The sequence below is a fragment of the Bombina bombina genome, chromosome 2 (genome assembly GCF_027579735.1).
Source record: "Bombina bombina isolate aBomBom1 chromosome 2, aBomBom1.pri, whole genome shotgun sequence".
Taxonomy (NCBI): Eukaryota; Metazoa; Chordata; class Amphibia; order Anura; family Bombinatoridae; genus Bombina; species Bombina bombina.
This window is the reverse complement of record NC_069500.1, coordinates 375273821-375297665: the sequence shown is the minus strand read 5'-3', so window position 1 is coordinate 375297665 and position 23845 is coordinate 375273821. Positions and strand designations below refer to the sequence as shown.

At 37.0% G+C, this 23845-nt stretch overlaps 1 protein-coding gene across 1 annotated transcript in view; it reads right to left on the bottom strand.

Moving 5' to 3' along the window:
- TMEM132B (transmembrane protein 132B) overlaps positions 1 to 23845 on the bottom strand; it is an 847178-nt gene that overhangs the window by 23192 nt on the left and 800141 nt on the right. Inside the window, exon 9 of the mRNA XM_053701851.1 lies at positions 4822 to 5013. Within this exon, the coding sequence (XP_053557826.1) occupies positions 4822 to 5013 (192 nt within the window). The remainder of the gene's footprint in view (positions 1 to 4821; positions 5014 to 23845) is intronic.

Genomic DNA, 23845 nt, shown 5'->3' with positions numbered 1-23845 from the left:
GGGCACCCAGAACCTTTGTGAAGATTCTTGGAGCCGTAGCCAATCCGAATGGAAGAGCTACAAACTGGTAGTGCCTGTCTAAGAAGGCAAACCTTAGATACCGGTGATGATCTTTGTGGATCGGAATGTGAAGGTAAGCATCCTTTAAATCCACAGTGGTCATGTACTGACCCTCTTGGATCATGGGTAAAATTGTCCGAATAGTTTCCATTTTGAACGATGGAACTCTTAGGAATTTGTTTAGAATCTTTAAATCTAAGATTGGCCTGAAAGTTCCCTCTTTTTTGGGAACCACAAACAGGTTTGAGTAGAACCCTTGTCCTTGTTCCGACCGCGGAACCGGATGGATCACTCCCATTAATAACAGATCTTGTACGCAGCGTAGAAACGCTTCTTTCTTTATCTGGTTTGTTGACAACCTTGACAGATGAAATCTCCCTCTTGGGGGAGATAATTTGAAGTCTAGAAGGTATCCCTGAGATATGATCTCTAGTGCCCAGGGATCCTGAACATCTCTTGCCCAGGCCTGGGCGAAGAGAGAGAGTCTGCCCCCCACTAGATCCGGTCCCGGATCGGGGGCTCTCGGTTCATGCTGTCTTTGGGGCAGCAGCAGGTTTCCTGGCCTGCTTGCTCTTGTTCCAGGCCTGGTTAGGCTTCCAGCCTTGCCTGTAACGAGCAACAGCTCCTTCCTGTTTTGGTGCAGTGGAGGTTGATGCTGCTCCTGTTTTGAAATTCCGAAAGGGACGAAAATTAGACTGTCTAGCCTTAGCTTTGGCTTTGTCTTGGGGTAGGGCGTGGCCCTTACCTCCTGTAATGTCAGCGATAATTTCTTTCAAACCGGGCCCAAATAAAGACTGCCCCTTGAAAGGTATATTAAGTAATTTGGACTTAGAAGTAACATCTGCTGACCAGGATTTTAGCCACAGCGCCCTACGTGCCTGTATGGCGAATCCTGAGTTCTTAGCCGTAAGTTTGGTTAAATGTACTACGGCCTCCGAAATGAAAGAATTAGCTAGTTTAAGGACTCTAAGCCTGTCCGTAATGTCGTCTAGCGTAGATGAACTAAGGTTCTCTTCCAGCGACTCAATCCAAAATGCTGCCGCAGCCGTAATCGGCGCGATACATGCAAGGGGTTGCAATATAAAACCTTGTTGAACAAACATTTTCTTAAGGTAACCCTCTAATTTTTTATCCATTGGATCTGAGAAAGCACAGCTATCCTCCACCGGGATAGTGGTACGCTTAGCTAAAGTAGAAACTGCTCCCTCCACCTTGGGGACCGTTTGCCATAAATCCCGAGTGGTGGCGTCTATTGGAAACATCTTTCTAAATATTGGAGGGGGTGAGAACGGCACCCCGGGTCTATCCCACTCCTTAGTAACAATTTCAGTTAGTCTCTTAGGTATAGGAAAAACTTCAGTACTCGCCGGTACCGCAAAATATTTATCCAACCTGCACAGTTTCTCTGGTATTGCAACGGTGTTACAATCGTTGAGAGCTGCTAAGACCTCCCCTAGTAATACACGGAGGTTCTCCAATTTAAATTTAAAATTTGAAATATCTGAGTCCAATCTGTTTGGATCAGAACCGTCACCCACAGAATGAAGCTCTCCGTCTTCATGCTCTGCGAGCTGTGACGCAGTATCAGACATGGCCCTAGCATTGTCAGCGCACTCTGTTCTCACCCCAGAGTGATCACGCTTGCCTCTTAGTTCTGGTAATTTAGACAAAACTTCAGTCATAACAGTAGCCATATCTTGTAATGTTATCTGTAATGGCCGCCCGGATGTACTAGGCGCCATAATATCACGCACCTCCCGGGCGGGAGATGCAGGTACTGCCGCGTGAGGCGAGTTAGTCGGCATAACTCTCCCCTCGCTGTTTGGTGAAATTTGTTCACATTGTACAGATTGACTTTTATTTAAAGTAGCATCAATACAGTTAGTACATAAATTTCTATTGGGCTCCACCTTGGCATTGGAACAAATGACACAGACATCTTCCTCTGAGTCAGACATGTTTAACACACTAGCAAAAAACTTACAACTTGGTTATAATCTTTTTTAGCAAAAACGTACTGTGCCTCAAAGAGGTACTAAACGATTAAATGACAGTTGAAATAATGAACTGAAAAACAGTTATAGCATCAACTTTAAAACAACACAACTTTTAGCAAAGGTTTGTTCCCATTAGTAAAATAACAATAATTAAATTTGACATAAAAAATACAAAGCAACGTTTTTATTCACAGTCACTCTAAGAATTCTCACAGCTCTGCTGAGAGAATTTACCTCCCTTCAAAGAAGTTTGAAGACCCCTGAGATCTGTCAGAGATGAACCGGATCATGCAGGAAATATAAAAGTAACTGACTGGAATTTTTTGATGCGTAGCAAAGAGCGCCAAAAACGGCCCCTCCCTCTCCCACACAGCAGTGAAGAGAAACGAAACTGTCATAAATAAAAGCAAAAAATGCTGCCAAGTGGAAAATAATGCCCAAATATTTATTCACACAGTACCTCAGCAATGTAAACGATTCTACATTCCAGCAAAAACGTTTAACATGATAAATAGTTAATAAAAGGATTAGTGACCTTTAACAGAGTAGTTCCGGTGAAATACCATTCCCAGAATACTAAAGTGTATACATACATGTCATTTTAACGGTATGGCAGGATTTTCTCATCAATTCCATTCAGAAATAAAAACTGCTACATACCTCAATGCAGATTCATCTGCCCGCTGTCCCCTGATCTGAAGCCTTTACCTCCCTCAGATGGCCGAGAACAGCAATATGATCTTAACAACTCCGGTTAAAATCATAGTAAAAAAAAAAAACTCTGGCAGATTCTTCCTCAAACTCTGCCAGAGAAGTAATAACACGCTCCGGTGCTATTGTAAAATAACAAACTTTTGATTGAAGTCATAAAAACTAAGTATAATCACCATAGTCCTCTCACACATCCTATCTAGTCGTTGGGTGCAAGAGAATGACTGGGACTGACGTAGAGGGGAGGAGCTATATGCAGCTCTGCTGGGTGAATCCTCTTGCATTTCCTGTTGGGGAGGAGTTATATCCCAGAAGTAATGATGACCCGTGGACTGATCACACATAACAGAAGAAACAGATGCTACTCAGCAGGAAACCCTGATTGAGTACTAAATAAAGCAGGGGGCTACCAGCTGGTGAAGCATTATCTATCTATGACTCTAGACTCTGGGGTGCTTAAAAGCTATGAAGAACGTATGCAGAAGTATCTATTCTAATACTTCAGGATTTAGCTAAGGTCAATGAGCTGGATCATTTCTGGTCTCAGGTTAAAAACCTTTGACTACTGAAAACTCAACTAGATGTGACATTTACATCCAACTTGATTTCTTACAAACTTTCTTCCTCCTGGAAGTGCTAATGGACTTTTACTGTATTATGCTTTCAGCAAGTGGCATCTGACCTGAGCACTGAGTTTAGCATATTCCGAGGCAATATAATAACTGCATGACAGTCTTCTAGCTAGCAAGTAATATTTGTTTTAAAGCTCTGAAAATGCAATGTGATTGGTAAAATTAATTCTGCATACAGGAATAGTTCTTTATTAAATGAAAGGCAACAATAGATCCTCTTACAACTATCTGATTGCAAGTACCCTTTAACTTTGCATTATTACATATCTCATTAACTGATGATTTAGTAATGATTTAACTCCCATCCTACAACAATTCAAACCCCAGAAATCTCCCTTACTGCTGATGTCATAAAAATACCACTAATTAGCTCTTTTACATTCATACCCAGTCTACAATTACATCCTGCTACCAATACATGTGCAACATCTCTAAAACCTCTTCATTCTCATCATGGCCTGTCTTGACTATTAAGTCTCTAACCAAAACTTTACAGGTTCCAATCCATTTTTATTTCCTCTTACAGATGCATATATTTCAGCAACCATCCTGTATCAGATGCTCACCTCTGTCAGTAACATTATTTGCTTTTCATTTCCTGCATAAGAAGGCTTTAAGAACCTGGCCCTTATCTACAAAACCCACAATAACACAGTTCCACTTACAACTTTAAAATATATTGTTATTTTATTTATTTTTTTAATTATGTTTTTCTCACTTAGGCCCTGATATTCAAAACCTCTCTGTTCAGGTGAAATATTCTAAAATGATCCTCCAGCACTGCGAGATCCCTAGTAAAATATTCAAAAGGCAGATTTTGCTTTGCTTCCCTGCATTTCTGTATGTGACGGAGAGACAAGCCCAGAGCAATATAACATTGCATGACATGACAGTTCTGCTGCATTTACACTTTGTGGTGTCTATTTTATACCAATTTACACTTCTGATTACATTTTATTACATTTAAACTTTGCACTTTCTATTTTGTATTTTATTTTGTATACAGCATTGTATTTAGGATTGTGATTTTTCAAATTCTGATTATGCCTTCACAGTTTCTGTGTAACTTTAACACATTAGGTTCATATTATATATATATATATATATATATATATATATATATATATATATATATATATATATATGTGTGTATCTTTTATAAATTGTATAGATTCTACTTTGTATGCTTCACATACATAAATGAGAGAGATCTCACTGTGCTGGAGAGTTCCGTCCTTTTTTCTTTGTGAAGTCTGAACTACAAATTCTCTCCAACCTGGAGAATCTTTGAATATCAGGGCCTTAATAAAAAAACCTCCTGCCACCTGCCACACCAATTTGGATTCAATTGTAATATGATTTTATTCTGAGAATATTTATACCCATTGAAGAGGATTGTGCCAGGTCTCCTTTTGCAGTACCTGTTTGAAATCATGCAGGATATCGCTGGCTGAAGTTGTGGTAAGGATTGCTCTTTTGTTCTCTTTATTTGCTTGTATGGAAAAGGAGAGGCTACTGATAAGCTGAACTCCTAGCTCGACAATTCCTACACGATCGTCCAGCACCGTCAGAGTCTTCTCAGCCAAGATGGAGTCAGAGAGAGGTGAGAGGACCTTAATATAAAATATAGATTTCAATGAATATGGACAGTATTATAAGTTCCAATAATAGTCATAGAAAACTAGACTAAGTGACACTTGAATACAGTAATACGTTTAATATTAAAGTGATGGTAAATTAAACTACAATCCTATTAAAAATCTATATTTTTGAGACCTTCATTCAAAAAAAATTGTATTCCCAGATGCACTAAAGTAATAAAAACAACTCACGGCTGCACTCCAGGAGCTCAAAAAAAGTAAACAAGTGTCTTTAATCTATGAAATTGTATTTGTTATACAAAGGTAGGAGGATTATCCTTCTGCCTTTGTGTAACTATTACACATGAGGTTTTTTTGTTGTTGTTTTTTTTTACATTTTTGCAGCCCACTTTGCAATTTGGACATTCACCACGCTGCAGGGTCTGAGCTGTGTTTGCTCTCTTACAAGTCCCTGCTGTCTTAAAGGGACGAGATACATTTTTTTTTTCTTTCATGATTTAGAAAGGGAATGCAATTTTTTTTCTGTTATGTCATTTGCTTAAATGTCTTGCTATCCTTTGTTGAAAAGCACATTTAAATAGGCTCAGTAGCTGCTGATTGGTGACTGCACATAGATGCTTCATGTGATTGGCTCACCCATGTGCATTGCTATATCTTCAACAAAGTATATCTAAAGAATGAAGCAAATTAGATAATAGAATTAAATTGGAATGTTGTTTAAAATTGTTTTCTCTATCTGAATCGTGAAATATTTTTGGGGGGTTTCATGTCCCATCAAGCTGTTAATTGGAGGCCTGGAAGAACCTGGAGTGGTGTTGTTTGTATTTTCATTTGCACTAAAGCAATACTTTAGCTATGCTATTATTACATTTCTACTGTATATCCCTCTTCTGGAACTAAAGTATTGCTTTAGAGCTTCTGGAGAAAAACAAAAAAAAACATTGAATGAAGATAAATATCAAAAAATAAATAAACTAAGAATAGGATTGTAGTTTAGGTTTAATTTACCATCACTTTAACCCATTCCACCCTGGATACATTGATGCAGATTATTGCATTCGATTAGACATTTTCCACAGAAGAATAGTAATTATTATAAATTAACCTTTTAACGCCGTTATGCCGTTCTATTCCGTCATATTTACACTGGGCTTTAAAGCCGTTATGACGGAATAGAACGTCATATCAAACGGCTGTCCTGAAGCCTTCTGCGCTTCAAGGACTTGATCGCGGTCTGGAGGGCGTTCCTAGGGTTGTAGGGACGCCCCCCAGATGCGATCCAATAATTGAAATCTCGCGATCGTATGCACGATCGCGTAGTTTCAATTTGTCTACATCGGAACAGGTGTTCCGATGTAGACACTTTAACCCTGTCACGAAAGGGTTAATTTAGTTGGTATTTAGCAGTATTTGATTTCTAGTTACATATAAATATTTGACAATTGTGTAACATAACTTTCTTAGAAATAACTGAGCTTCGAATGTTCAGTAAAGAACTTTCCACAACACATATATGCTAATTTTATATTTATATCCTATAGATTTTTGGATTTTTTTACAAACCATATGGTATTGTCAGTTAAGAGCACCATTGAACGAATTGAACAAAACAAACACAAGTTGATGATTTGTAACATAGTAACTAAAAAGTTACAAACTAGCAAACAAATGTGTATATTATAAATGTAGGTGTGTTTTAATCCAATTTTTGTTTTATATATTGATTTCTAATTGATTTAATAAATATTTGTATTACTCAAATGTTGCACAGTAGGACATAGATTACAAGTGGAGCTCTATCATTATCGCCAGTAGTGCAAGAATAAAATAATGTGAGTTTACTTGCACAAGGAAAATGTAAGTGCTGCTCCATATATTTTTTAATGACAATTAATAACTAAAGTTGAAATCTCTGGTAAAGTCATTGTGACTGTTCATACAGGACTTCATAAACCACAAAACTGTCCATTACAGTTTTATTTAACAAAACTTAATATAAACAAAACACAAGTATGACATTTTAGATTACATTATATACAGTGGTTTTTATTCATTAAAGATATAATCATTTCTATTTTATAGTACATCACTATTGGTCGGCCCTGAAATTTAAATATTTAACAGCACACAATAAGCAATAGGAACATGAGAATATATATTACTTATGATCACAACTTTGGGAAAAACTGTTGTGCAAACAACATTAATGTTTTTATGTCTGTATGTATTTAATATTTGCATTAATTTAATATCTATGTACACTATTCTCCAACACATGATTTTAATTCATTAGATTATTATAGCTTTGTACTGAAGGGGTGTCTGATTACTTTCATGCTCCATTGTATGAGTTTTCAAAAATATCAAGATGAAACATGTGGGTAATAGATGCCATTTTGAAATTACAGTATTTTGTATTGTAATGTGGTGGCAATAATATATATTTAGAGGTTGTGAAATCAGTAAAAAAAAAATTATAAAAGAAAACCAAATGTATTATTTAATGCATTTGATTGGATACATTATGGGTATACCGTGCATCTGTATAGAAATTTCCCCTACTTCTCCTGTATACAAGAATTCAGAATATGTGCAATTAAAAGTGTCTATTTTTTATTTTCATGAGTACATATTTAATCATTTAAAAAGTATGATTTGAGACTACTACTAATACTATATAGCCAAAAGTATATGGACACCTGACCATTATACCTACAGGGAGTGCAGAATTATTAGGCAAATGAGTATTTTGACCACATCATTCTCTTTATGCATGTTGTCTTACTCCAAGCTGTATAGGCTTGAAAGCCTACTACCAATTAAGCATATTAGGTGATGTGCATCTCTGTAATGAGAAGGGGTGTGGTCTAATGACATCAACACCCTATATCAGGTGTGCATAATTATTAGGCAACTTCCTTTCCTTTCTCAAAATGGGTCAAAAGAAGGACTTGACAGGCTCAGAAAAGTCAAAAATAGTGAGATATCTTGCAGAGGGATGCAGCACTCTTAAAATTGCAAAGCTTCTGAAGCGTGATCATCGAACAATCAAGCGTTTCATTCAAAATAGTCAACAGGGTTGCAAGAAGCGTGTGGAAAAACCAAGGCGCAAAATAACTGCCCATGAACTGAGAAAAGTCAAGCGTGCAGCTGCCAAGATGCCACTTGCCACCAGTTTGGCCATATTTCAGAGCTGCAACATCACTGGAGTGCCCAAAAGCACAAGGTGTGCAATACTCAGAGACATGGCCAAGGTAAGAAAGGCTGAAAGACGACCACCACTGAACAAGACACACAAGCTGAAACATCAAGACTGGGCCAAGAAATATCTCGACTGATTTTTCTAAGGTTTTATGGACTGATGAAATGAGAGTGAGTCTAGATGGGCGAGATGGATGGGCCCGTGGCTGGATTGGTAAAGGGCAGAGAGCTCCAGTCCGACTCAGACGCCAGCAAGGTGGAGGTGGAGTACTGGTTTGGGCTGGTATCATCAAAGATGAGCTTGTGGGGCCTTTTAGGGTTGAGGATGGAGTCAAGCTCAACTCCCAGTCCTACTGCCAGTTTCTGGAAGACACCTTCTTCAAGCAGTGGTACAGGAAGAAGTCTGCATCCTTCAAGAAAAACATGATTTTCATGCAGGACAATGCTCCATCACACGCGTCCAAGTACTCCACAGCGTGGCTGGCAAGAAAGGGTATAAAAGAAGAAAATCTAATGACATGGCCTCCTTGTTCACCTGATCTGAACCCCATTGAGAACCTGTGGTCCATCATCAAATGTGAGATTTACAAGGAGGGAAAACAGTACACCTCTCTGAACAGTGTCTGGGAGGCTGTGGTTGCTGCTGCACGCAATGTTGATGGTGAACAGATCAAAACACTGACAGAATCCATGGATGGATGGCTTTTGAGTGTCCTTGCAAAGAAAGGTGGCTATATTGGTCACTGATTTGTTTTTGTTTTGTTTTTGAATGTCAGAAATGTATATTTGTGAATGTTGAGATGTTATATTGGTTTCACTGGTAAAAATAAATAATTGAAATGGGTATATATTTGTTTTTTGTTAAGTTGCCTAATAATTATGCACAGTAATAGTCACCTGCACACACAGATATCCCCCTAAAAGAACTAAAAACAAACTAAAAACTACTTCCAAAACTATTCAGCTTTGATATTAATGAGTTTTTTGGGTTCATTGAGAACATGGTTGTTGTTCAATAATAAAATTAATCCTCAAAAATACAACTTGCCTAATAATTCTGCACTCCCTGTATATGAGCTTGTTGAACATCCCATTCCAAAACCATGGACATTAATATGAAGTTGCCTTTCCTTTATGGCTATAACAGAAAACTCTTCTGGCAATACTGTCTACAGGATTTTGGAGTGTCTCTGTGGGAATTTGTCCACATTCATCAAAAAGACCATTTGTGAGGTCTGGCACTAATGTTGACCTGGCACACAACCAACATTGCAATTCATCAAAAATGTGTACAGACTGTAAAAGCTGTACAGGCCACTCAAGTTCCTCTACACCAAACTTGTCAAACCATGACTTTGTTGATCTTGCATTGCGTGGGGCACCAGTCATGCTGGGACAGGAAAGGGCCTTCCTTAAACTGTTGCCACAAAGATGGAAGCACCCAATTATCTTAAATGTCTTTGTATCCTGTAGCATTAAGATGACCCTTTACTGTAACTAAGGAGCCCCAGACCATTATCCCTTCTCCACCTTACTTTACACTAGGCACTATGCATTCCAGTAAGTAGCATTCTTCTGGCATTCAACACACCCAGATAATTCCATCTGACTGCCATAAAGTGAAGCATTATTCATCACTCCAGTGAATACTTTTCCACTGTTCCAGAGTCGAAGTGCACAGCTACCTGGCTATGGAAACCTATTTCCTGAAGCTCCTGACACAGTTCTTGTACTGATGTTGCTTGCAGAGGCGATTTGGAACTCTGTATTGAGTGAAGCAATAGATTGTAGGCAATATTTATGTGCTATGCACTTCAGCACTTGGCAGCACCACTATGAGTTTTGTACGGTCTATCATTTTGTGGCTGGGGTGTTGTTGTGCCTAGATGCTTGCATTTAACAATAATAGCACTTACAGTTAACTGGGGCATATCTAGTACGGCAGTGCCATGTTTAAAGTCACTGACCTCTCCAGTACAACCTATTGTACTGCAAAAGGGTGGTCTATGGAGATTTTATGGTTATGTTCTGGATTTTACTACTTTTTTATTAACAACCGAGCATTAAAATTGATATGTAAATTGTCAAGAAAAACTTTACTAAATATGCCAACATGGGTTGTTAAGAGGTCAAGACTGCTGATTTAGAAGACAAAAAAATTCATAAGGAAAGCTGCTTGAAAAGTGTTTTATGACGGACTGGAATATTGCTGTCAAATTCTATTATTGCAAAGTATATGTAAATTGCAGAGTCACATTCGTCTAGAAACAAAGGTTATGTTTTCATTTTGATAGAACTTTAAGTTTTTCTTAGTCATTTTGTTGAAGTAGTTATTTGCTACATAAAGATCCCATGGCTTGATATATAGCAGCTGATTTTTGTTTTTAGAACTTACAGCAAGTGATCATGTTCAGTCATATATTAGGCTTTATAATTATTTTTATCTTATTTTAACCAGGGGTACTCACCATTGACAATTTACCATGTAATAGAATGAGAAAAAAAGACAAAACACAGAATCATCAGGTAAGCTTTATTCGGAAACCCACAAAGAAGCTTTTCTTCCAAAGTTTTCCTCAGCAGAGGCACCATGATTTAATTTATAATTCCTCAGAACTCCAGACTGCCTTGCACAGAACCTCAGAAGAGATATCTGCTTCAGTCCCCAATAAGTGCAAACAGCCCTTGAGAAATGTGTTCTTAACTCCAGTGGAAAATGTGGATTAATTACATGACAGGATGAGATGACATGGAATATAATCAATTTCAAAATTGAAGAATTTACTAGTGTGCAGCCTTGTGATGTTCAGGAGGAAAGACCACTAGACTTTCAATTTGTCAGACAATATATATGTGATGACATTGAACTGCACCCAAAGTCTTAAACTATTTACTATTCACTAATACCTTATCAGGAAAAAATAAAAAATAGAAACATTTCTTTAAATGTATGACACCTGGAAACCACCTGAAGCAAATTAGGAACTGGCTTGAGAACTAATTTATCTTAATGGAAAACCAAATAAAAAGAACTTCCAGATTGTGTCTTCTTGCCTAGCTAGTCATTTGGTTGATGCCATAGCCAAAAGACAACCTGTTTTCTATGTAAATGGTTCCTATACAGGTAATGGGCCAGATAGGCACCACCAGTGCTACGTAATTTTGCAGCAATTCACAAATAAATTATAATAATAAAGACTTGTTGGTAATTTGTATATGAGCCACAGATGTATTATAGAAGTCAAACGGTATCAAAAACTTGCAGCAATAGTACAAAATAGTGTCCAAAAAAAAGTCCAAATTAGTGTAAACTCCAAAAAATGAAACTTGTGTATCAAATCAGTAATTGAAATAGTGTATCAAAGTGGACAAAAAGAAGTGAAAAAAGGATGAATAAAAATTAAAAAACTGATGATCAAAATAACGATATAAAGTCCAACCTGTGAATAAACAAAAACAAACAATAGTGCTATAAAGCTTTTACACTTTAGAATATAAAGAAATAAGCTCACCAGTATGTCTGTGTCAACGCGTTTCGGCCTGGCTCAAGGCCTTTCTCAAGACTATACTGATATGTAACTACTGGGAGCTTATATAGGGTACCAAGTGATGTGATTGGTAGTGATTTTGGCGCCAAAACCAATGGGTCTTCCTGTTAGACCCATTGAATTCTGGGACATAATTTTGCTCTTTCCCTTTTGGTTTTAATTATGATTATTATCGCTTGTATTAAGTACCAAAGTGCATGTATATCTTTTGTCTATATATTGGCATTCTAATTGCCCCAAAAATTTCGTCTCTATGTCAAATTTTAGTTCTAATTTTCGTTACCAAACCGGTACTTCCGGTTTTGTATGTCACTTCCGATTTCACTAATATCACTTATGGTTTTGGCGATTCACTTCTCACTTCCGGTTCTGGTTATTTGATGTCAAATGTGGTCACTATTATTTGAAAGCAATCTTAGTGGGCATATTTTCTTGATGTGAAGCTAATTTTAATTGTTTTATATATAAAAATAAAAGAAGCCAGTATTTCATTAATGGTGCTTGAAAAATGCTAAATTCTTAGTGATATAAACAATGATAAATTACTTATATCCAGTATATGGGGAATAAATGAATATGGTGGAATGATGTAATGGTGAAAAAAAAAAAAAAAAAAAAAAACCGTATATTTAATGGATCTTATAGAGTCGTTAATAAGAGCACCTCTAAAATCTAAGATCCCACATAGTGCTCAGTATTCGATAAGCAGATAGAACCTGCACATCTTATCTTAGAATATGAAGATGTCCAAAAAAGTCTGTTTACATATGTGTAAATGTTATTACAGATAAGGGAGAAACCATGCGCATGGAAAAGGTGAAACCATACGCTTGTCAATTATAGATACTTTTATTATAATACATCTGAAGCAACAGAAACTGGTTAAAAGAAACTGGTTAAAAGAGTCCAAAACTCTTGAACATTAGAAGAAATACATCTAGAACCACTAAAACAACAGGAACTGGTTAAAAGAATCCATAACTCTTAAAAATGGGAGTAAGGGTATAACACTTGTGAAAGGGGGGTGGACATTTATGTTTTTGTTTTTAAAACCGTTGTGTTTTTTATAGGAGATTTAACGAACATCAATACCCTCAAAGGAGAACACCAAGAAACAGAGGCCCTTTTAGAAATAATAGTTCTCATTACTATAGACATGAGGACAATGTTTATGAGGGAGGCTCACAAGATTACAGGGGTAATGATAGGAGAGATTACGAGTACAGATACAACACTGAAAATAGAAGGTATAACCACCATTTTAATCATCAACCAAGATTTCATTACTCTAATTACAATAACAGATCACACTATCACCACAACAGACCTTATCAGAGAAATGATTATGATAATCACTATGAACATAGGAATATAAGAGAATCCCCAATGAGAAACACCCACAAAAGGAAAATATCCTTTTCGGATAATAGACGTAATACATACAACTACGAGAGGTGAAATCACCATTATGACAATTCAGATAACAGATATGACTCAAAGATGTATGATGACCATAGAGAAACACATCAAAGATATGGTTGGAGGGAACAACCTCCACAGCATCAAAACAGATTTAATGACAGACATACAGGGGGTATCTCACAACGGAATCAAGATTCCAATTACCGTAAATATGACCAAACGCCCCAAACTCAGAAGAACCCTGTAAATATTACAATTTCAGATCTAGCCTCCACTACTAATCAAGTTTTTTTAGTCCCCAACTTCCCAAAGAAAGGGAGAAAGAACGACTCACCCTAAAGAGGAAGAACAAAGACCTGGAGGAACCAGAAAGCCCCATGCAAAAAGAAAGCCAGCAGAGGAAAAAGAGGGGGCCTAAAAGTAAAAAGGAAAGCTGATGAACAGCGGAACAAAATCCTAGAGATCAAAGAAAACAACAACTTAGATAACCAGATAAAAACAAAAAGGGATATATAACTTGAGTTCCATATCACTATCCGAGAAGGAGGAGTCTATATTAAGCTATGATTTAAGTTTTGCCCCTGCCAAAGGAATGAACAAATTCCAAACAATTATAAATGTAAAGGAATTCATCAGGAAACTTACGTTAAAGAGATATTTCATGAAGTCACCAAATGAGATGTATACAACACAAAGACACCATGTGGAAGAGAAATACGTACACACAGACCTGAAACCTAGGTCAACATTCTATCCGGTTAATAGCAAAGATGTGCCATCGAGATGTTTGAATCTAATGTATGCAGAGACATTAGAGACCTGAGTTTAAGGAAAACAAACCAAATCAAACAAAATTTATCAAAGTCACAAATAGAGACCTTAAAAAAACTGGAAAGAAATCACGAACTGACCATCAAACCAGCAGATAAAGGTGGCGGGACAGTCATAATGGACCAAGATAAATACGACGGAGAATGCAGAAGGATTCTAAGTGATGTGAAGACCTACCAAAGACTCTGTAACAATCCAACAATAAGATATAATAAAGAACTAGAGGACCTACTAATAAAGGCTAAGACACAAGGAATACTGAACAATAAGGAGTTCAACTACATCAGAGTTACACATCCAATAACTCCGGTATTCTATCAATTACCTAAAATCCATAAGTCTATAAACAATCCACCTGGAAGGCCAATAATATCAGGAATAGTGTCCCTATCCTGTAACCTTTCTGAGTATGTGGACAAGAACCTTCAGAAGTACGTGATGAGACTCCCATCGTACCTGAGAGACTCTACCCAAGTCCTAGCGACTTTAGACAAAATTGTCTCGGATCCGAAATACATCATGGCAACATGCGATGTCACATCGCTTTATACAAGCATCCCCCATGAAGGTGGGATAGAAACGGTTAATTTGTTCTTCACCAAGGATCAAGAACTACCAGAGGAACAACGCCTATTCATATTGGAAAGCATAGGTTTCATTCTGAATCACAACTACTTCTGTCATGATAATACATTTTATAAACAGCTATGTGGAACAGCAATGGGGATCAGGTTCGCGCCGAGTTATGCAAATTTGTATATGGGTAAATGGGAACAGATATTCTGGGACTCATGCCCAGCCGGAACAGACCTGGTCCTCTATTCAAGATATATTGATGATATATGATGATCTGGAGAGGTTAATTGGAAGATCTGAAGTATACATTTGATGTAATGAATAAAAACTAAATGAACCTGAGATTCACATACAAATACAGCTCTACTAAGATCAACTTCCTTGACCTGACTATTGAAATTAACAACGGTAAAATTGAAACATCGACTTTCTTTAAGGAGGTCGATTGCAACAATTATGTGCACAGTCTAAGCTGCCACCACCAACTTGGAAGGCGAACATACCAAAGGGCCAAATGTTGAGAGTGAGGAAAAACTGCTCTAATCCCCAGAAATGGGAGGAACAAGCATGCATATTGAAACAAAGATTTCTGGATAGGGGCTATACAAAGGAAAGTCTGGAAGAAAAAATTGACCAAGTCCGGAAAGTTGAAATGAACTGATTAAATATAAACCTAAACGTATGCAAGGTGGAGACATGAACATCATAGACATCCCCATGATCACAGAGTACTGTGCGAACAAACATATTATTGAAAAAATTATTAAGAAACATTGGACAATATTAAAAAAGGACAATGTAATTGGTGATAAATTGACAACACATCCGCGGTTCATTTATAGGAAGGCTAACAACTTGAAAACCATGTTAGGCCCAAGTATTCCAAGAAATAAGACATCAAATACAATGGATTATAAAGGAAAAAAGATCAAAGGTTTTTTTCCTTGCCCTAGTTGCAAGGCTTGCAAAAATGGTTTAAAAATTAACCAATTCACATCCCATCATAAGGGAGAGCAACACAAGATCCGAGACCTCATATTCTGCACCTGTAGCTTACAATATGTTGGACAAACATCAAGAGCCCTTAGAGACAGAATCAGGGAGCACACCTTATGTATCGAGAAAAATAACACAGAGACTCCGTTATATAAACATTTCTCAATTAAACATGGAGGTAATGTGAAAGATCTTAAATATTTTGGAATTGAGAAGATCAAAAACAGCTGGAGAGGGGGTGATCATGAGAAAAAACTATTATACAATGAGTCCAAATGGATTTTCATTCTGGATTGTCTGTTCCCCAAAGGGTTGAACCACAAAGAAGACATCACATCTATTGTCTCTTAGAAAGGATTAGATAGACTAAGCCCAACTATCCCCAATATATATATTTACTTTGACCGCATGTGTCATCACACTAGCTCTCATTTTAAACTATAGATTTGAAGAGATAGGTTGGTCTACTCTATACATCTCCTTCATTTTTTAGATTTACATATTCAAACAGGGAACAGTGATGGTCTGATATCACACAACCCATATGTTTTACACATCATGTTCTTCTAATATAGGTATGTAGTTTCTATGTTCTGAAAACACAACTGTTTTAAAAACAAAAACATAAATGTCCACCCCCCTTTCACAAGTGTTATACCCTTACTCCCATGTTTAAGAGTTATGGATTCTTTTAACCAGTTCCTGTTGTTTTAGTGGTTCTAGATGTATTTCTTCTAATGTTCAAGAGTTTTGGACTCTTTTAACCAGTTTCTTTTAACCAGTTTCTGTTGCTTCAGATGTATTATAATAGAAGTATCTATAATTGACAAGCGTATGGTTTCACCTTTTCCATGTGCATGGTTCCTCCCTTATCTGTAATAACATTTATACATATGTAAACAGACTTTTTTAGACATCTTCATATTCTAAGATAAGACGTGCAGATTCTATCTGCTGATCGAATACTGAGCACTATGTGGGATCTTAGATTTTAGATCTATCAAACTCATAGGTGCTCTTATTAACGACTCTATAAGATCCTTTAAATAGATGGTTTTTATTTATTTACTTTTTCACCATTACATCAGTCCACCATATTCATTTATTCCCCATATACTTTATTCCCCATATACTGGATATAAGTCATTTATCATTGTTTATATCACTAAGAATTTAGCATTTTTCAAGCACCATTAATGAAACACTGGCTTCTTTTATTGTTATATATAACACAATTAAAATTAGCTTCACATCAAGAAACTATGCCCACTAAGATTGCTTTCAAATAATAGTGACCACATTTGACATCAAATAACCAGAACCGGAAGTGAGAAGTGAATCGCCGAAACCAGAAGTGATATTAGTGAAACCGGAAGTGACATACAAACCGGAAGTACCAGTTTGGTAACGATAATTAGAACTAAAATTCAACATAGAGACGAAATTTTTGGGGCAATTAGAATGCCAATATATAGACAAAAGATATACATGCACTTTGGTACTTAATACAAGCGATAATAATCATAATTAAAACCAAAAGGGCAAGAGCAAAATTATGTCCCAGAATTCAATGGGTCTAACAGGAAGAGGTGTCACATTTGGTTTTGGCGCCAAAATCACTACCAATCACATCACTTGGTACACTATATAAGCTCCCAGTAGTTACATATCAGTATAGTCTTGAGAAAGGCCTTGATACAGGCCGAAACGCGTTGACACAGACATACTGGTGAGCTTATTTCTTTATAGCACTATTGTTTGTTTTTGTTTATTCACAGGTTGGACTTTATATCGTTATTTTGATCATCAGTTTTTTAATTTTTATTCATCCTTTGTTCACTTCTTTTTGTCCACTTTGATACACTATTTCAATTACTGATTTGATACGCAAGTTTCATTTTTTGGAGTTTACACTAATTTGGACTTTTTTTTGGAAACATTCTGTACTATTTTTGCTGCAAGTTTTTTATACCGTTTGACTTCTATGATGTTTTGCCACTAATGGATTTATTGGATTGCTGATATACCAAGTTTTGACCACTTTGGGTCACTGTTTGAACTTTCACCCGTGTTTGGACTCATCTCATTTTTGTAATTTTGCAATTTGTATTTTTGCATTTTTTCACTTACAGACACTGGACTTTTCATCTTATATTCACGTATTGTTTTTATTGCTTGGTATTTGTATACCATAATCTTTTACCATTTTGACTGTGTTTATCCATTTGTATTTGCATCTTGACCTGTTTTATTGTATAGTTTTAACTTTGATTTTAGATATATCATGGATCCATGTTAGTGATAGGCCATTTTATTCTATCATTTAGAACGTGTTATTAAGTTAAACATATTTTCCTGTTTTTATTTCATTAAATTGTGATTCCTTTTAATACATGACTTGAGTTGTTTACCATTTTAGCCTATTAAGCTTTTAGCGCTCACTTCCTCCTTTGTTACACTTCTAGCTATTTGAAGTCTGCTAGGGGACTTTTTTGGCAGTGAGCTTTAGGCAATCCATATAGCGCTTGGGTTACTATATTTATTTGTAACCCACAGATGTATTATCAAAGCCTTCTGAGAACACAAAACTATAAGAATGGCTAATAAGGCCAAGATCTAGACATTTAAAGTACTGGAACTGAGGTACTTTATAAAATAACCTTCTCTCTCTCTTTTTTGTTCTTTTTTTTTTTAGTTTTAGATAGAATAAGAATGACTTTTCCGTTAAATTCAGTTTCATGGAATGTGGGAGGGATAACCTCCCCCATTAAACGGAAGAATGTTATGAGAATGTTGAAATCTGAGAAACCAGATATTGTTTTTCTTCAGGAGCTGCACTTGAAAAGTACTGAGATAGAGAAATTGAAAGTAAACTGGGTTGCAGAAATAGTGGCAACACCATGTAACAAGCGCAAGTGTGGAGTGGCTATTATTATAAATAAAAAGCTAACATATAAAATCATAAAGCAAGAGCGTGACCCCCAGGGCAGGTATATTATCCTTCAACTACAGATAGAGGGTGTAAGATGGACGTTTTGTAATATATATGGTCCTAATAAGTTTGAGACACATTTCTGGCAAAAGATTCGACAGATACTCACACCATATCTAGGTCAGAACTTGGTTATAGCAGGGGATATGAACTTTACTCTATATCCCGAGATAGACAGGTTCAGGATTAGATGCAGACAGACAAATCATCGGGAAGCCAAATATTTTAGGAATTATGTTAAAGCACTAAAACTGAACGATATCTGGCGGACACCCGGATGATCGGATGTATACATACGAGTCTAAGACGCATATAAATTTTTCACGCATTGACTTATTCCTAATAGACGAACAAGTATCTAGGTTTCAGATGGAAACCAAAATTGCAGATATCATCCTCTCAGACCACGCAATTATTAGTCTTAAGATCTGGGCAGACACAAACATCAGAAGTATGGGGAACTCATTCCGCTTCCCAGCGTATATGAGCAAAAATATACATTTCGCAAATTGGTTAAAATCAAGATGGCAAGAGTATTGCTCACAAAATGTAGAGTATAGGAATAAGACAGAAATTTTTTGGGAGGCAGGGAAATCGGTTATGCACGGAGAAATAAAGGCATATATGGTCAAAATGACCCATAAAAGGAGAGCGAGAGAGACACAATTGGCAAACCAACTTAGAAATACATATGACAAATACCTTAAGAGCCCGAATCAAGGCACTTGGAGTAAATATATTCTATCTAAAACAGAAAGAGAGGATTTTCTCAGAGAAAAATGGGCAGGGGAAGATCTCAAAGTCAGGGCCATGTATCAGGGTCATCTGGGGGTCTCTGCCAAATATCTGGCCAAGATAACAAAGTTCCGGAAAAAGAAAAATTTAATATCAGCAATTAGAGTAGGGCAAAGGATTCTCACTAAATCACCAGATATCAAAGAAGCTTTTTTTAAATATTACCAAAACATTTACTCCAGTGGAGATATAAATGAAGGTGCCAAGGCGCAGTTTTGGGATAGAATTAAAATTCCCCGTATATCCTCTGAGGAATTGAATCAAATTAACGCAGTGATCACTGAGTCTGAGATAGTAAAGGTAATCCAAAGAACGAAATCAGGAAAAGCACCAGGCCCAGATGGCCTTTCAATTGAATTTTAAAAAATATTAGTAGATACAGTAGGTGGTACATTAGAGAATTTATATAATGAATATTACCAAAGAAAAGCATTGAATTTCCCCTACTTCTCCGACTCAGTGATCACCCTTATACATAAGAAAGGGAAAAGCCCGGAGGAATTATCAGCTTATCGCCCAATCTCCCTGTTAAATCAGGATTGCAAAATACTCATGTCAGTGTTGGCGGACAGAATCAAAAAAGTAGTGGGCAACTTGATACATACAGATCAGGCGGGCTTTATCCCGAATAGGAATTCAGTACGAAACATGAGAAGAGTGCTAACAGTTTTGGATCACTTTCACCGGGCCAGCCAGGTAGGCAGAAATAGATGTATAAGTAGCATGAATAAGGATGTAGCATTAGTTACAGTAGACGCAGAAAAAGCTTTTGATTCTATTGAATGGAATCATCTTAAAACTTCGGTTTTTCAGGCCACCTGGTTGACCTGGTGAAGATGATCTACAACAAACCTAGATTGCAGCTTTTGGTGAACGGGGAATTATCACAACACATAATCTTAGAAAAAGGAACACGCCAAGGATGCCCGCTATCCCCGCTACTATTTGATCTTGCCCTGGAGCCTCTGGCAGTATATATTAGACAAGCAATACAACCAGTTAATATAGGGAGGGAGAACCTATTGATATCACTCTATGAAGATGATATACTCCTATTCTTGCAGAACACCGTAGAAACTATTCCAAGATTTATTGAAATTATAACGGAGTTTAGTTAATTTTCGGGGTATAAAATTAACTCCAAAAAGTCTGAGTTATTATGGGTAAACAAGACAAGGCAAAGTATAAATCATATTTTTAGAGAAGTTAAAATCATTAATTATTTAGGGATCAAGATAAGTAGAAACCCCTGTGAATGGTACCTATTAAACTATAGTGTATTTTTTGAGAATATCCAGACAGATCTAAATAAATGGAATCTATACTATCTGTCAATATTGGCTAGGTGTATGTTAATAAAATCAATCTTATTCCCTAAGATTCTCTTTCTTATACAAAATCTTCCCATACTTATAACAAAAAAAGATATTGATAAGTATAATAAAGCTTGTTTCACTTTTATTTGGGGGAAAAAGAAACCACGTATATCTATGGAGAAAATGGGTAATACAAAACAATATGCAGTGTTTTCAATCCCAAACATTAAGTATTATAATCTCGTAGCATTGGCAAAATTTGGAATAGATTGGCTGACTAAGACAGAATATGTAACGTACTACAATTTAGATTCAGAGCTGATTACTCCATTTAGTCCACAAGCCATATTACATTGCCCATATAAGAAACTACCATATAATGTGAGTGCATTGTTAACGTTCGTCAACATTATCCGAGGCTGGTAGCAATATTGTAGGTTAGTTGGTCAGGAAAACCTAGTGTCCCCATACCTACCTATCATAGGTTGTGTTGATTTCCCACCAGGTATCAACAATAGATTGTTCCAAGGATGGAGAGAGAAAGGTCTGAGTCAATTTTCGCAGTTAAAAGATGAGAGGGAAGGGAAGACGCAAACTTTTCAGAGCCTGGTAGCGCAATACCACCTTCCAATTAAGAATGTCTATGCATACCTGCAAGTACGTCACTATATTGAAAAGTATAATAGAGAAGTGAAATCGGACTGAGGGCAGGCTCAGATAGTAGCGGGTTTAAAATTATATCAAGCGGGGAAATGGTCAATCTCCTGGTGGTATCAGAAAATTGTAATGATTAAAGGACAAGAACACATTAATCAGGTTAGGGATACATTTATTAAATATTTTGACATGTTACAAACAGAAGATATAACGGAAAGTATAAAACTCTCCGCAGAGGCAACTACTTGCATCAATTGGAGAGAGTCACAGTCGGCTAGATTTAGAGTTTTGTCGGTAAGGACCCGCGTAGCTAACGCCGGCTTTTTTCTGGCCGCACCATAAAAATAACTCTGGTATTGAGAGTCCACATAAAGGCTGCGTTAGGCTCCAAAAAAGGAGCGTAGAGCATATTTAACGCAGCTTCAACTCTCGATACCAGAGTTGCTTACGGACGCGGCCAGCCTCAAAAACGTGCTTGTGCACGATTCCCCCATAGGAAACAATGGGGCTGTTTGAGCTGAAAAAAAACCTAACACCTGCAAAAAAGCTGCGTTCAGCTCCTAACGCAGCCCCATTGTTTGCTATGGGGAAACACTTCCTACGTCTGCACCTAACACCCTAACATGTACCCTGAGTCTAAACACCCCTAGCCTTACACTTATTAACCCCTAATCTGCCGCCCCCGCTATCGCTGACCCCTGCATATTATTTTTAACCCCTAATCTGCCGCTCCGTAAACCGCCGCTACTTACATTATCCTTATGTAACCCTAATCTGCTGCCCCTAACACCGCCGACCCCTATCTTATATTTATTAACCCCTAATCTGCCCCCCAAAACGTCGCCTCCACCTGCCTACACTTATTAACCCCTAATCTGCCGAGCGGACCGCACTGCTACTATAATAAAGTTATTAACCCCTAATCCGCCTCACTAACCCTATAATAAATAGTATTAACCCCTAATCTGCCCTCCCTAACATCGCCGACACCTAACTTCAAACATTAACCCCTAATCTGCCGACCGGAGCTTACCGCTATTCTAATAAATGTATTAACCCCTAAAGCTAAGTCTAACCCTAACACTAACACCCCCCTAACTTAAATATAATTTAAATCTAAATCTAAATTTAAAGAGCGAAATTAATTAACTCTTATTAAATAAATTATTCCTATTTAAAGCTAAATACTTACCTGTAAAATAAATCCTAATATAGCTACAATATAAATTATAATTATATTATAGCTATTTTAGGATTAATATTTATTTTACAGGTAACTTTGTATTTATTTTAACCAGGTACAATAGCTATTAAATAGTTAAGAATTATTTAATAGCTAAAATAGTTAAAATAATTACAAAATTACCTGTAAAATAAATCCTAACCTAAGTTACAATTAAACCTAACACTATACTATCATTAAATTAATTAAATAAAATACCTACAATTACCTACAATTAAACCTAACACTACACTATCAATACATTAATTAAATACAATACCTACAAATAACTACAATGAAATAAACTAACTAAAGTACAAAAAATAAAAAAGAACTAAGTTACAAAAAATAAAAAAATAATTACAAACATAAGAAAAATATTACAACAATTTTAAACTAATTACACCTACTCTAATCCCCCTAATAAAATAACAAAGACCCCCAAAATAAAAAATGCCCTACCCTATTCTAAATTACTAAAGTTCAAAGCTCTTTTACCTTACCAGCCCTGAACAGGGCCCTTTGCGGGGCATGCCCCAAGAAATTCAGCTCTTTTGCCTGTAAAAAAAAACACATACAATACCCCCCCCCAACATTACAACCCACCACCCACATACCCCTAATCTAACCCAAACCCCCCTTAAATAAACCTAACACTAAGCCCCTGAAGATCATCCTACCTTGTCTTCACCTCACCGGGTATCACCGATCGGTCCTGGCTCCAAAATCTTCATCCAACCCAAGCGGGGGCTGGCGATCCATCATCCGGTGGCTGAAGAGGTCCAGAAGAGGCTCCAAAGTCTTCATCTTATCCGGGAAGAAGAGTAGATCCGGACCGGCAACCATCATCTTCCAAGCGGCATTTTCTATCTTCATCCGATGAGGACCGGCTCCATCCTGAAGACCTCCACCGCGGACCCATCTTCATCCGGCGACGTCCAACTGAAGAATGACGGTTCCTTTAAGGGACGTCATCCAAGATGGCGTCCCTCGAATTCCGATTGGCTGATAGGATTCTATCAGCCAATCGGAATTAAGGTAAGAATATTCTGATTGGCTGATGGAATCAGCCAATCAGAATCAAGATCAATCCGATTGGCTGATCCAATCAGCCAATCAGATTGAGCTCGCATTCTATTGGCTGATCGGAACAGCCAATAGAATGCGAGCTCAATCTGATTGGCTGATTGGATCAGCCAATCGGATTGAACTTGATTCTGATTGGCTGATTCCATCAGCCAATCAGAATATTCCTACCTTAATTCCGATTGGCTGATAGAATCCTATC